Source organism: Notamacropus eugenii, chromosome 6, assembly GCF_028372415.1.
Source record: "Notamacropus eugenii isolate mMacEug1 chromosome 6, mMacEug1.pri_v2, whole genome shotgun sequence".
Classification (NCBI taxonomy): Eukaryota; Metazoa; Chordata; class Mammalia; order Diprotodontia; family Macropodidae; genus Notamacropus; species Notamacropus eugenii.
In genome coordinates, this window is record NC_092877.1 from 373265004 (window position 1) to 373280535 (window position 15532).

At 43.1% G+C, this 15532-nt stretch overlaps 1 protein-coding gene across 3 annotated transcripts in view; it reads right to left on the bottom strand.

Moving 5' to 3' along the window:
* RIOX2 (ribosomal oxygenase 2) overlaps nucleotides 1-15263 on the bottom strand; it is a 49972-nt gene extending 34709 nt beyond the window's left edge. For 2 of the 3 annotated variants that reach the window (XR_011969160.1, XM_072618685.1), the window contains exons 1-3: nucleotides 15172-15247; nucleotides 7934-8369; nucleotides 1933-2052 (exon numbers count right to left, since the gene is read on the bottom strand). Coding sequence is in view for 2 of the 3 variants with exons in the window: in XM_072618685.1 (XP_072474786.1) it covers nucleotides 1933-2052; nucleotides 7934-8365 (552 nt within the window). In the remaining variant the exon portion in view is untranslated. Of the gene's footprint in view, nucleotides 1-1932; nucleotides 2053-7933; nucleotides 8370-15171 lie in introns of all 3 variants that reach the window. The other variant, XM_072618686.1, reaches the window with a different exon arrangement.
* Between the last annotated feature and the right edge of the window lie 269 nt (nucleotides 15264-15532).

Below are 15532 nucleotides of genomic sequence, written 5' to 3' on the forward strand. Positions count from 1 at the left end.
ATGAAAAAGCAAGTAAGTCATTCTTCCAGACTTGATCAGCAGAGTTAGAGGTCTGTGGACAGTGGGACCTAGGATGTGAAGAGATTCTAGACTCATGCCAGGGTACCCCCAGACCAATACTGGAGCCCAACCATGGGACAGGTACAAACTGGCAGCTTCCTTATCAACATCTGGGTCACAGAATCAGGGCAGGAGACAGTTCTCTAACTCTGAACCGGCAAAAAACTCCCCAGGGGGCTCTCAAAGGCCAAGTCCAGCATCAGTCTACCCAGGTTAGGAAACTGCAGGTCTAGAGCAGGAGTCAACAATCACACCTCTTTGAGAGCACTGAAAGCTTGCAGACTCCAAGCCCGAGCTGTCTCTGAGATTATGGAACAACACAACATGTAATACCCCAAGAAAACAGGAATAGGACCAGCCTAGATCTTCCACCCAGAAGTGAACAGACCCTAGCCCCAACATAAGCTGAAAGTCAGGCTGTAAAGTGAATGAGCAAAAAGAAAAAAGAAAGAAAAAATAATTCTACTATAAAGTACTATTATGGTAACAGAGATGCTCATGATACAAACCCAGAAGGAGAAAATGACAGCAATGATTCAAAGAAAAATTCAGGTTAGACACAAATTCAAAGAGAATTCATAGATGAAACAAGAATTTAAAAAAAAAGGTTAAATATGTTTTTGTCAATGAAATGAGAGTGCAAGGGGAAAAAGAAATGAGAGCTACAGAAGAATGATGAGAATGGGAACTATCAGTTGTACAAAAGATATAAAACCTTGCCTTCTTAACAAACTCTCTAAAAATGAGAACAGACCAAAGAGAGGCCAATGATTCCATGAGAAAGCAAGAACTATTAAAACAAAGTCCAAAGACTGAAAAAAAGATAGAAGAAAATAGAAGGTATCTCAAAGTAAAAACTAACTTGGTTAAAAAAAAAAATTCAAAGAGAAAATTTAAGAATCATTTACCTATCTGAATGCCATGACCAAAAAAAAAGAGAGAGACTAGACACCATATTTCAAGAAGTCTTAAAAGAAAACTGCCCAGATCGCTATGGTTTCATATCATCTAGATGCCACTGTCTTCGTCCCTGTCTCAAAAAATAAGATCTCATTTCTAGCCAAAACAGACCCCTCTATACCCACAAATGCTCCTATTCTGCTGTTTCCTCCAGCAGACTTCCCCCTCTGCCATCCCCATTCTTTCACTTACTTTCAAGCTCTCCCTGTCTAGTGGCTGCTTCCCTCCTACCTATCATCCCATCTTCATTCTCTCATTGTCTATTAGCTGCCTTGATACTTCAAGTTACCAATAATCTCTTCATTGATAAACCCCAAAGGGTTTCTTCTAATGCAAAAACAAACCAAATCATTGCAATAAATGTTTACTGAGTAACTACTGTATACAAGGCTCTGGAATATATACAAAGAATAAGCCATAATCTTTTTTCTTTATAGGTCCAAGGAGCTACATGAGCAAGCAGAATAGAGTCCTCAGTGGGGGGTGTCTGTGGGTGTGTGTCTGTGTGTTCTTGCTACCTTCTCTGAAGCCAAGATATTACAGTAATAGATCTGGAATAACAAAACAGTATAAAGATTTCTTGCCAGGAATAAATTTAGAAACCATGTAATATTTCCTAATCTACTGTGGGACATGTACGTAAATATCTGCATGCATATACAGAGATATGTAGATTCTACTTCTATACATATATAGTTATAGTTCTAGCTCTATAGACAGAGATAAACACAGTTACAGGGATAAAACTGGGATATAATAGGGATACAGATATTTAAACATATATAGATGTAATAGATATAGATCCATAGATATGTAGATATGTAGATATGTAGAGGTATCTCAAACCTGTTTTGCTATTAGCAGCTCACTTTTCATTTGTAAAGGAATTCATAGTACTGAAACAACTCTTACCTCAATATCGTCATAGTGAGGGGGCAAGCCTTGGGACTCGGAAGGAGTTATATACACGTTAGATCCGACCAGAGACCCAAAAAAACATTCGAGCTTCTCCTGGATTTTCCATAGTTCATCCTTTTAAGAAAAAAATGGAAAGAGAAAGAAATAAAGACAATTCCACAGTCCATTCCTCCCTTCCCATGCCCCCAAATCATATGAATTAGGCATGACTTAAAATAAGAAGCAAGTTTACAGGGAAAAGAAAAAGGGAAAGAAAACTAGTCAGTAAGTATGAAGTACCTACTATGTGTCTGGTGCTGAGGTCACAGAGACAGTAAATATCAAAGATGGGATTTGAACCCAGAGCTTCTGTATGTTCTTTCCATTAAGATCAGAGGGGGAAAAAATTAAAAAAAGCTAAGTAATATGGTGGACTTTGAGGTCAGGAAAACTTGAGCTCAAATTACTAGTTGTGTGTGACTCTGGCCAAGTCCCCTAACCTCTCTTGGCTTCAATTTCCTCATCTTTAAATTGAAGATAATAAATAAAACACCCACATCATACTGCTGTTGTCAGGACCAACCAAGAAAACATGTATAAAGCACGAACTTTTAAAGCACCATAAAAATTCTAGCTACTGGGCTGCTCCTCCTTCTTCTCCTCCTCCTCCAATTTAAAAAGGGGGAAATTGGATCAGTAGAAAAATGTTTTAGAAAGACTACTAAGCTACTTCTACAAACCTCTAAGGCATCTCCATGGCTCCAAAGAAGTAGTGCAGAGGACTGGACAATGGGTTTGCTCTTTTCACTCTAAGATGGCAGAATCAGGAGCAATGAGTTGTACAGAAACAAATTTAGGCTTGATATAAGGAAAACTGCCCAAAAAGGGAAAAGCTAGTCTTTGGGAGCAGTTCCCAAAGAACCTAATTTATACCCAGGAAGGAGATTTTCTTGGTAAAGAAGCTGGAGATGTCTGCCATTTCCTTCTCCAGCATATTTTACAGATAAGGAAACTGAGGCAAACAGGGTGAAGTGACTTGCCCAGGGTCACGCAGCTAGAAGTGTCTGAGGCCAGATTTGAAAATAGCTCTTCCTAACCTCGGGCCTGTTGCTCTAGCCACTGCAACACCTCAAAAGTAGTTTGGCATTTCTTTCTGGAAGCCACCTGCGACCAGACCTGTGACTTCACTGCTTTAATAGGAAGCAACTGGGAAAGGACTCTCTCTAACAATGAAGTCCAGCGTCTGCCCTGCAAGTTACACTTGGACAGTGGCTTGGGTGGGGCTCCACCAGGTTAAGTGACTCAGGGAAACAGGCAGGACCCTGCAATCTTGCTGATATGAGATCAGCTTTCTCTCCAGCACATCCTGCTGCCTCTAAGCCTCAGAGATTCTTGGATGACTGTGTATAACTTTTAGCTCTTCGCACAGGTATTTCCAGGTCTATTGGAAGAGCTCTCTAGTCCTGAAATGGGGATGAAGCAAGGAGTTGATGATCCACCTCTCAGAGTACCTCAATGCCGCCTAATCAACCTGCCATTTGGTCTTTTTCTCAACCAGTGATCTCTGACTTGGATGCTTTCCCCCCCTTTTTGTTAAGCCTTGTTTTCTTGAACTTGAACTTGACTTTTTCCAAAAATTGGTGAGGAGGAAACATTTTTCCTCCTCTCTTTCTCTGTGTTCAAGAATATCAATAACTGCCTTTTCAAAGAATAATATTCAGTCTTCACAGTAGTTCAACAGTAACTACCGAAACAATAAGAAAGGGAGGGAGGCTAATTTAGCTTTATTCCATTTTCTTTTCCAATTTCAAGTACTGTTGGTTCCATGAAAGTCATAGAGTTTAAAGCAAAGATTTTGCTAAAGACTAGAAATCACATAGAGGTTATCCCAGAATTCTTAATGTAGTTTTAAGCTATTAAAGCTTAACTTGGAATTTGAACCCAGGACTTCAGATGTCAAATCCAGCTCCATCCTGTCTCTCAGATGACCCAAAGTCAAGTAATTACAAAGATATAAGAGAAATCTAATCAAATTGTGAAAAAATCTCAAATTTAGAGTGGGAAATGACTTCAACTGCTTTATGTTTTGATATTAGGGCTTAAAACTGCACTAAAAATTCTCTCTATAAAGTAACTATACTCAATCACTCATTCATTCAATCATTCATTCATCAAGCATTTATTCAGCACCTGCTATATTCCAGGTACTGTGCTACGTTCTGGGAATACAAAGATGACAAAATGACAATGTTTCCACCCTCAAAGATCATAAATTCTACCTCACTGTCCAACCACACCTTAAAAAAAATAATCCTCCTCCCACAGTCCCACCTCAATTGCCACTCATCCCAAAACACTACTTAAAACCAAATGCTGTAGAGATAATAACTGTTTTCATACAAAGTTGCTGGTGCTTCTTTACCATCTCATAGAAAAGGAAGTGCCAACACTTTGATTCATGGGTGGACAGAACACACCCATGTTCATCAGGGCTTCTTACACACAGTAAAACAACTATGTTTGCTACCTCTTCACCAAGCATTTCCAGGAAAACTGAAATGGCAACCTGAGCTTGTCCTGAAAGAGCAATAAACAAGGGAGAGTCAATGATCCCCCTCCCTCAGAGCATCCCAATCCTGGGATGTGATTACCTGTCACCTGAACCAATGCCCTACGCTTCCAAATAAAAATGATATCAGGTCTATAACCTGCTGAACCACCAGGGCTCCTGGAGCTTGCCAGAGGCCTCCCAACAACAATCTGATCAATGCTTTCCAAAGGAATGAGATGAATAAATCAGAATCAAACCCTTGTAACAGTGCCTGGTCCAATCACTCAAGCACCATTACAAGTACAGAATGAAACAGTGCGCCCCTTCCCCCACTCCCTGTAGGGACACTTCACCTAATGTAAAGTTTTCAAGATACCACGTGATCAAGTTAAGTCAGGAAACATTTCTTAAGCACTTACTATGAGCCAAGCTCTGTCCTAAGTGCTGGAGATGCTAAGAAAGCAATATTAGTAGAGTTGAGCGATGGGGAGAGAGAAGAGGAAAAGTGGAGGGGAGAGACTGTAGACATCAATCAGGCCAGGGAGGGGTACTGCAGGTTGAGAAACAAACTCTTCCTGTTCCAATAAACCCAGCCAAGAGCCTGAGCAGCAGAGCTAAGGTCATGGCCACCTGAGAGTCAGGAAGATGGTACGTGCAAGATTTGTGCGTGTGAAGTGGAGTGGAGGAAAGGGCCTGGGAAGGTGCCGAGTCACCTTCTGAAGGCAACTGCAGGCTGCTTTCCTGAATCTGTCAGATCTGTTACGAGAATCAGCAAAGGGGCATTCCCAAAAACAAAGGATATTCGGGGGATGCAGAAAGACACCCACAGAAAACAGGCACTTTCCAGGACTTTCTGTTGATCTCTTGATGATAAAATATTAACTAATTTTACTGTTCTAATTTTTTTCCTGAAAAAGTGATGTCAAAATGCCTTTCCTGCCAGGCTCTAATTACAGCAAGCAGGAGACCTGACTAAAGAAAATAAACTTCCTATCACCCCCTGAAGGCAAATAAACTCAGGCTCCCTCACGTAAGAGAGAAACTGTCAGCAGTTCAAGCCTTCTCTCTAATAACAATGCCCTATCTCTCAAGTACTGTCACTGGATCTTGGAGGCCAACTAATCCAACTTCTTTATTTTGTACAGAGGGAAACTGAGCCTCCTTCTGAGGCTCCTTTATGATAGAACCAAGGTCATAATAGGGAGTAAGCAACAAAGCCAGGATTTGAACTCAGGACCTCTGATGTGAAATCCAGCACTATGCTGCCTTTCAGATGATCCAAATACAAATAATTATCAAAAAAAGAGGAGGGAATCTATTGAGACTGGTTTAGAGAAATTATCTCAGAGGCTTTACGTTAGGGTGTTATACAAGAATTAAATTATAAAATAATAGTCATAGGGCAGGTAGGTGGTGCAGCGAATACAGCACCAGCCCTGGAGTCAGGAGGACCAGAGTTCAAATCCAGCCCGAGACACTTACTAGCTGCTTGACCCTGGGCAAGTCACTTAACCCCGATTGCCCCCCCTTGCTCCTCACTCTCCACCAAAATAAAACAACAGTCACGTTAATAATGTGTATAGATTTCTTTGTTATTATGATGAATTTAGCTTTTATTTTGAATAAATGTCTCGGTTTCTTCTTTGAGGAAGAGAGTTTATATTTTGTGAATTTACCCTGGAAATATGCATGCATATCCATAGCTGCTGCTGTCAGTACTGTGTTGGCATTTCAAAGAGACCAAACAAAGACTGCTTGTAAGTGAGCTTGTATCAGTGTGTACAGGGAACACTTAAAAGAAGGTTGGAAAAGATAAATCATAAAAATCTTAGATAATGTCCAGTGAAAATAGAATCATACATGGTTCTTGCTTGAGACTGGAACTCTTCTATGAAAATTAATCTCCAAGAACTTCCAAAATAGTATAGTTTATTTTGTACTAAAAAGCAGTGTGGCATAATGGACAGAAAACTGGCCTTCCGAGTCAGACTTGTATCACTCTTATCCTTGATACATACATACTATCAGCTTGATTGGAAGCAAGCCATTTACAAACTCAGTGCTGCAAGAAACTCTTTAAGACTAAGTTTTAGACAAGTCTCTGTCTGTATGAGTGGAGGAATTCCATACCATTACTTGTTTAAAAACTGTTGAATCAAACTCAAATAGAAATGGATCCCTACAGTTGCATAACTTAGAACCACAAATAAACATTATTTATATTGTAATATGGGGCAGCTAGATAGTGCAGTGGAGAGAGCATCCTCTGGAATCAGGAAGATCTGATTTCAAATACGACCTTAGATACTTAATAGTTGTGTGACCCTGGACCAGTCACTTAATCTTGTTTTGCCTCAGTGTCTCATTTCTAAAATGACAAACCACTTCAGTATCTTTGCCAAGAAAACCCCAAATGGGGTCACAACGAGTCCAACACAATTAAACAACAACAAAATATTGTTAATACATACTGCTGGTAGCCTGGCCTGAACACTGCTTATACTCACCTGTATATGAGCTCTAAGTGGAAGTGATTTCAACTTCAAAAAGAAAATGCCTTTGAATTTACCAGTAAGGAGACTGACAAGAAAGATAGAGATAGACAGACAGATGGATGTATAGATAGACAGACAGAATAACAGATGAGCATTTGTAAAGTGCTTCTTATGTGCCAAGTACTGTACTAAGTCCTGAAGATAGAAATTACAGGCAAGACAGCCATTGGCTTCAAACAGCTTACATTCCAGTGTGGAAAAAAAAAACATAAAAGCAATGGGCCTGGGGCCATCTGGAAAGGGAGAAGGTATCCTCACAGGGGCATAATGAAAAGACTGCAAGGGAGGGTCATGGAGGCCTTGGCTTGATAACGTTCACCTACTACAGCCAGATTCACCAAAATCTTCTGGCAGCTTAGCAGAGTGATCACAACAGATATCTGCGACCAGAGTTCTAAGAAACTGGGACAATGTCTACTCCGCATTCTTCTGACTAGAAACTTGGACTCCACATCTGAGTGTCCTCTTTGATTTCACCTGCCCTTGTCTAGCCAGGGTCGTTTCATGGCATTCCCTTGCAGGTTCTTCATCCTGTGAAGACACCTTCTCCCTTTCCAGACACTTACCACCCCCTGCATTCCTTCATGTTTTTCCCCCATTAGAAAGTAAGCTCCCTATGGCCAAAACTGTCTTACTTGCTTGTATTTCTATCCCCAGGGCTTAGCAGAGAGTAAACACTTGATAACGTTCATCTATTTCCATCTCCTTACCACATTATATTTTAAAAAAGGTCACTAGCTTTTTTTCAGATTGCACTATAGGAGAATAGGAAATTAAGTGGACTCTTGAATCCAACCTTATAATTCAAGAACTATCCCAAGTGGAGTTAGTAAAACATATAGGCCACACACTCAGCCTCCAATGATGAAATCGATATGTTCTGCAACTAAAGGCTCAGACGTTACTTTACCTTAAATCTCTGAGGCTGGTGGAACTGGATGGTTGCCCTTTTCTGATCAAAATCTTTTCTCAGTTGGAGGTAGTGCACTTTGCTCCCCTTATTTAACACCTTCTTCCGCCCATTCACACATCGGCACACATTTATGTCTCTTCCATAGGACATCCCTAGTTTGCACAGATTCTTCAAATCTGTTAACTGGAAAAGGGACTGAAAGTAGGCAGCCACTATGGGATCATCTCTCTGAATTAGAAGGGGTTTCTGCTCCCAGTACTCCTTGAAAAAAGTCTCTGTCTTGATGGGCGATATCAAACTCTCAAAGAGAGCATCAGGGCTGTCAAAGTTCAAAGGAGAAGAAGGATCAACTGCTTCCACCTTCACTCGCTTACAAGGACTGGGCCCTCCCTCCATTGCCACATCTGTGTTCGTCTCATCCTTGGACATGGTCCTGTTTTAGGAATGAAAAGCCAAGACATGAATCAATCAATATTCAATTCAATAGAGCGCCATTTGTTAAGTATTTAGTCCAGGTTTGGAGGATGTAAAAACAATATCAAAACAGTTACTGCTCTCAAGGAGATAAGGAAAAGCTTTCATTCTTCTCTCTCTCTATCCCTGCCCAATCCTCCTCTCAATTTCCAAAAATCCATACATAATCATTTACACTACATGCCAAGCAGATTTGTTTTTAAATAGGATAGCATAACACTCCCACCCTTGAGAAACAAAATCATATCCTAAAAAAATTCATTTTAACCTAATGCCAAATAGTCCATAAACCAAGCTAAATACCATTCTTCCTAAGAGGTCTAATCATCTTGGTCTTAGGCCAAACTGAGTTCTTCTTATAATTCTCATTCCCCTCCTCCCACCTACAAAATTGTTGTGAGTAATCAGGAAGTAGCAAACTAAAAGAGAAAATACAAAACATGTGCACACAAAAAAACCTATTCCCATGGGAGAAAGGGTACTGTGTAAGTTAGGAGTACATGTCCACGCAGATCCACTAAACATGGGCATGAGTATCAGGTAGAAGCTCAGAATCTAACAAGTATAAAGTGCTGGCTCCAGTTGAACTCAGAGAGAGTTTACCTTGGTCTCCAAAACCTAAGGCCAGATTCCCCAGTCTAATTCAAATCAGAATAACTCAAAGTTTCAGACCCATAGACACAAAGCTAATGGCATTCTGGGTGATTAAGGAATTCTCCCTTACAGTAAACCCTATGGAACCAAAGAACTACAAACACTGGGTCACAAATAGCCTCTTGCCTCAAAGAAGAGTTCCTCAGAAGGAGTTTGGCCTAAGCATAATCCTTCAGTTAAGGTTGAACAAAGAGGGGAGGGGTAGTGGTGTGCAGAGGGGAAGGAAGAATTTTAGACATGGTGACATGAGCTCAAAAATCCAAGAACAAGTAGGTATAAAATTTGTGAGCCAGATCTGGAGAGGAACCAGAAGGGGAACCTGGTCCTGTCCCTCCTAGGAAAGGTCAAGTAGTCCGTATCAAAGTAGCTGAAGCCTTATCACATTATGGAGGTATGCAGGCCAGAGTGAGAGGGGATGGAAAAGATGCGGTTGAGACCCATTACCCTGGCACTCACTAAGTTCTTAAAATAACTGTAAAACTGCTAATTATTCCTCCCAACAGTCAAGGTGTGCTTCCTGAAGGAGAATCTCTTAAGATCTTCCTTTAAGTGGTATTACAATTCCTGTTACAGTAGACATGATTCTCACATTGCAATAGATGGATGAAATGCATAATAAGTATTCTTATATCTACACGTTTTCAAAGGGCTTACAAGAACTCTGTAAAGTGGGAAATACAAGTATTACTTCCCCCCATTTTACAGATGAGGAAACTGAGGTCAAGAAAAGTGATTTGTCCAAGGTCATACTACACATGACATGAAAGAATTGGGATTCAAACCAAAGCTTTCTGTCTCAAAATCTAGTATGCTTTCCAACTCACTGTTTTGTCCCCAGGAAGGCAAAAGATAAGGACAAGAGACTTGGGGTGGATAACAGTGTGACTTGTTAAATTACTTCCCTATCATCTCTAAAAATTTGGCAACAAATCAACCCTTAATAAACCAATACTTTTCACAATAGTATTGCTGTCTGTAAACATCCAGGCTTATATATTAAACTTATTTTTAAGGGGGCAGAATAGGTGAAGATAACTGTTAAAACATTCACATTTCATTGTTTTTCTAGTTGTACCAAAATAGTTTTACAGAGTCCTCTACTCTACTCACACGATCCCACTTCAAGTACCTGTATTAGCAAGGCAACTGGGTAGGCTAAGCAATATAGATTACTCCGATGGGATCAAGCCCTGGTCCTTTTCTCATTAGTCATCTAATTATAATCACCTCACTTTCCATTGTAGCTCCTTATTAAAGGATCAAATCCTCTTTGGCATTCAAAAACCTTCAAAACCTGGCCCCTTTCAATCTAGCTACTCTGTCTACCCACAAACCCTCCATCTACTCTAGGATCTAGAGACATTGGCCTCCTTGTCTTTCCTCTCACTGGACACTCCATTTCCCAACTCCATGCATTTCCACAGGCTGACCCTAAACCTTGAATTCTCTCTTCATCTCCATCTCCTGGCCTCCCTGGCTTTCTTCAAGACTTGGATAAAATTTTCTACAAGAACCTTTCCACAATCCCTCTTAATGACAGTGCCTTCCCTCCTGAGATTCTCTCCAATTTATCCTGTCTAAATCTTGTTTCTCCCATTAGATCATGAGCTCTTTGAGAAAAGTGACTGTTTTTCCTCCTTTCTTTCTATCCCCAGAATTTAGGGCAGTACAAGCCACATGATTGTTGACTGACTATTGTCACGTGCTACTAACACAAAGACAGTTAGTTACACGTTGCTTTCTCCCAGTCCCACCATTCCCAAGGTAGGTGATCTTGGGTGAATTATTCTACCAGGTATCCAAAACAAAGCTATGACTCAAAATGTCTTCCCCATTACCTTCCTTCCTTCTCCTTTGCCCCTTCCAGTCTGGTTCTTCACCATTTACAATCTCAGTTAATCCATCTTTCTCCAATACTATTGTACTTGAATCATGTTGATGGGGTATGGGTTCTGGACATCCATCCCCTTCTCCTTGGAACTTTCCCAGGAATTTCAGGAACCCAGCCCCAGAACTCAGATCCCTGGTATTTGCCTGAAACATTGGCCTGGCCCAGTGTAATCCTTTCAGTAGCAGACTCCACACTGGAAAGACTCCAAACATGAGACTAACTACTGTCTATTTTAGGATTGGAGTTGGAGGTCCACCCTTGGTAGGTTTGGAAATAATATTTGCAAAGCACTTAGCGCAGTGCCTGGCACATACTTATATGTATTTATTAGAGAATAAATGCTTATTCCTTTATCCCTTCCCCTCTCATCACCAGAATGGCACACTGGATACACTGCTACATTTGGAGTTGGTAAGACCTGGGATCAAATTGTGCCTCGGACACTAGCTTGTGACTGTAAGCAAGGCATGAGGCTTGTCTGAGACTCAGTTTCCTGATCTATAAAATGGTGATAGTAATAGTATTCACTTCACGGAGGGACTCCAAAGGCCTTTCTTTCCAGTTTGAGATTTGAGAGCCTGTGTAAGCTTGGGTTGTTAAGAGGAACAAATGAGAAAATAAGGTGTTGTATCAGGGATTCCTGGCAGTTAGGTGGCACAGCGAATGGAGTCGGAAAAGCTCATCTTCCTGAGTTCAAATCTGGCCTCAGACGCTTAGTAGCTGTGTGACACCAGGCAAGTCACTTAACCCTGTTTGATGCAATTTCCTCTTCTGTAAAATGAAGTGCAGAGGGAAATGGCAAACCACTCCAGTATCTTTGCCAAGAAAACCCCAAATGGGGTCACGAAAGAGTCAAACGTGACTGAAAACAACCGACTCAACATCAGGGGTTCTTTTTTCTATCTTATGAGAATATTGTTTTTTAACATGCATTAAATAAAATCGGAAGTTCCTAATTCTGTCTATCTTCTCGGAATATCATTTTTAAATACATGAAATAAAATGCATAAGATAACAAAGTAAAGCAATTATACAGAAATGGTTGTTAAAATATTTACAAAAAACAAGTTTACAGACCCAAGGTTAAGAACCTCTAGTTGGCTACTATTAGTAGCTACTAGTATCAACAGAAGACTAGGCCAGTAAATGAGGAATTCTTTCCTAACAGTGGAACTCAGACTACTAAAGGCATGGACAGAAAGCTGTCTGGGGAAAGGATTGCTGATCTAGTACGACCGCCTCATTTTACTGATAAGGAAATTGGGACCCAGAGGGATTTGGGGACACGCCCAAGACCAAAAAAGCTGTAGCAGAATTCATTCTCTGACTCCAAACCCCGCACTTTCCCAGGCACCTATCACAGATTATTTTTTTTTTAATAGGGAAATTAAGTACTGGTATTAGAACAGTATCATCTTTCCCCTACTTCAACTATTTGTTGCACTGTGGGATAAATAGACTTTGGTAGCTTGGCCTAGAAGCCCCATAACTAGTTGTTTCTATGGGAAAAATGCATTTCAACTACCAAACAACCCATTTATAAATTAAGATCTGGAGATAAATTTTGGTTAAGTGAAGCCAATATAGCACATCCTGGAAAGAGTCTTGGATTTTAAGACCTAGTTTTAAACATGTGTCTTCCATTTGCCTTGGCAGCTCATTTAACCTATACAGGAGCCTAACATTTCCTCATCTACATGGGGATGAGGGGGGTGGGAGTGGATTAGAGAGCCTCAAAAGTGTCCCAGTTCAAAATCTTATCTCAGACTTCTGAACTTGTCTATCTTCAGCTAAGAGCCACAGGCTTGACTTTTGAGTTTTGCTTCTGAACGACAAAAAATAACCTGGTTATCTCAAGAGACTACAGTTGTGTTTGGTGAATACAAAAAATAATTTTTTAAAAAAATATGCACCATAGTTCTACACTTTATAATATTTAAATTCCTACAGGGAGGTGGCAAGGGTTTTTAAAGTTCTAGAATCCTACTGATTCTGGAAGTCAACTTTTTTTTTTCTGAAAACTAACTCCTTATCCGTTCAAGTCTACTGCAGCTGCAATCTTCAATCATGCATCATCGGGGAATGAATGACTTTAGGAAGATTAGGCCTTGTTAGTTGGAACTTGGTAAGGCAGAATGATGGAGGAAAAGGTACAGATGTCAGCTGAGTCAATGAAGAATTCCAGTGCTTTTCCCAATTAATTCAGAATTGTAAAAAGTCCTTCTCCCTCTTCCACACCCACACACAAAACCCAACCACAAACCAACTTCTGGGGTCCAGAGCTAAAGGAAAGAAATGGTAATTTTTACACCCACACCTCTTTTATCCCTAAGAATAGGGTAAATTTAAAATGTTCTTTTTCTCAAAATGCAATACATACAATAACCACTAGAAATCAAATGCTTAAAAATGTCTCAAAATACAAACCCAAAACGAAGCCACCTTTGAGTAATTCTGCAGTCTATTATTACTAAAACACAAAAGAATCACATTACAAAAGCTTTCCTCTGGGGGGGTGTGTGTGTGTGTGTGTGTGTGTGTGTGTATGAGTCTATTGCCATCAACATACTCCTTCCACGTGGCTCATGCTGCAAACATTTAAGGCTTCAATTAGGTGTCTACAACCAACTGGACAACACAGAGTTAAATACAATTCTCATCTCCTGTTGTAGAATCCAAAAAACACACAGCACCCACATTGCAGTGATGCTGTTAAAAAAATGAGGAAATCAGAACTCTGAAAGCTCTTCTCATTAGAATGCATTTAAAAATAAAAATATTAGGAAAAGTACCACAATTGGAACCAAAAATTAAAAAGATCCAAAATGGACTACTGCAGCCAATGCAAATATTCAATTGTTAGACCAAACCACTTTGGGGTACAAAAACCCTAAAAGAGAATTAGTATGTATGCCTATACCTTGGAGATAAAGATTGACTCAGACCCACCAGTCTGCTGTAGTCAGATCAGACAGAACAGTGGCTGGGTCTTTCTCGCAAGCCCTGAACTGATGAGCGATGCTCAGAGCGCCCTGTTTCTATCATCCGTCTAACAAAGGACACAAGCCACAGACACAGATGGGAAGGGTTCGGCAATTTATTGAAAAAGCTAGCACGCTCCCCAGGCTTTACTGGTTCCAGTTTCGAACTTCAGAATCCAAAATAGGTAAGCCACTTGTGTTCTCTCCTTCGGGTGGGTGTGCTGCTTTTAGTAACACCATCGGCCCTACAACTCAGGAGGGTAAGAGAAGCCCAAAGCGGCTCCTCAGGGCCGCCTGTCCAAAGCAGCAGGAAGGATGACCTGCGTGACCTACCGGCCAGGCCTCCTCAGGACGCCCTGGTGGGAGTGGAAAGCCACTCCACCCAACCACGAAGGAGAGAGGGCGCGCCTGGGTCAAGGCAAGTCGGGGGCCCTGCGTTCCGAGGCTGTCCCTTACTGAGTGACCTTAGGCGAGTCATTTTCTGCTTCTGCCCTGGCACTCTGGGGACGGGCCTCGGAGACCCCTCCTCGTGCAGCGTGTCGGACGGAAAGTTCCGTTTGGGAAAATGCTCAAAGCCCGCCACTGATATGAAAGCGCGAACTCAGGCTGCCACGGAACGGCGTGGACCAGGAGGGGCACCAGCCCCAGGGATTTAAGGAGAAGCCCGCCCCACCGCCGGGGCTCCGCAGACCCCTGGGGGGGCTCAGGGCACGGCGGCAACCCCAGGCGGGCCGGCCCGAAAGGGGCAGCGGCCCGAAAGGGGCAGCGGCCCGAAAGGGGCAGCGGCCCGAAAGGGGCAGCGGCCCGAAAGGGGCAGCGGCCCGAAAGGGGCAGCGGCCCGAAAGGGGCAGCGGCCCGAAAGGGGCAGCGGCCCGAAAGGGGCAGCGGCCCGCCCCTCCGCCTGGGGGGCGGCCGGATCTCCAAACTTTCCCCTCCTTCGCTCCAAGTTCTCGGGGTGCCAGGCAAGCCGTATGCTACGCACCAGGCGCGCTCCCCGGTTTGCGGGAGAACCCTGGCCTGGGCTTTGTTACAAGGTCGTGCCCCCCACCGCAGACCCTCACCCCCTACTGTGCTCACAGCGGAGCCCCAGGTGGGGCGCCGCCCGAGGGCCATCGTGGACTCTCTCCGGGCCAGCCCCACAACGACGTGGCCAGGTGGGGGTGCCCCCGTCCCCTGCCGAGGCTGCTGCTGCAGGCAGCTGGAAGGGGCTCCGAAGGGCGCCGGCCCCCACTTACCCGGCGGGGCCTGTTGCATGCGCCCAGACGAGCACGTGTGGAAGAAGGAAGAGGCAGCGGAAGCGGCGGCGGCCCGGGGCGTGGCCGGCGTGGCCACGTGGGAGGGCGGGGTGCTCGAGCTGGGGGCGGGGCCACGCGAGAGGGCGGGGCCACGCGAGAGGGCGGGGGTGCTCAGGCTGGGGGCGGGGCCACGCGAGAGGGCGGGGGTGCTCGGGCTGGGGGCGGGGCCACGCGAGAGGGCGGGGGGCTGGGGCCGGGCTGGGGGCGGGGCCACGTGGGAGGGCGGGGGGCTGGGGCCGGGGGTGGAGGCGGGCCGGGGGCTCCTCTGAGCTGTCTATGTGTCACTCTCGGAGATCCGAGG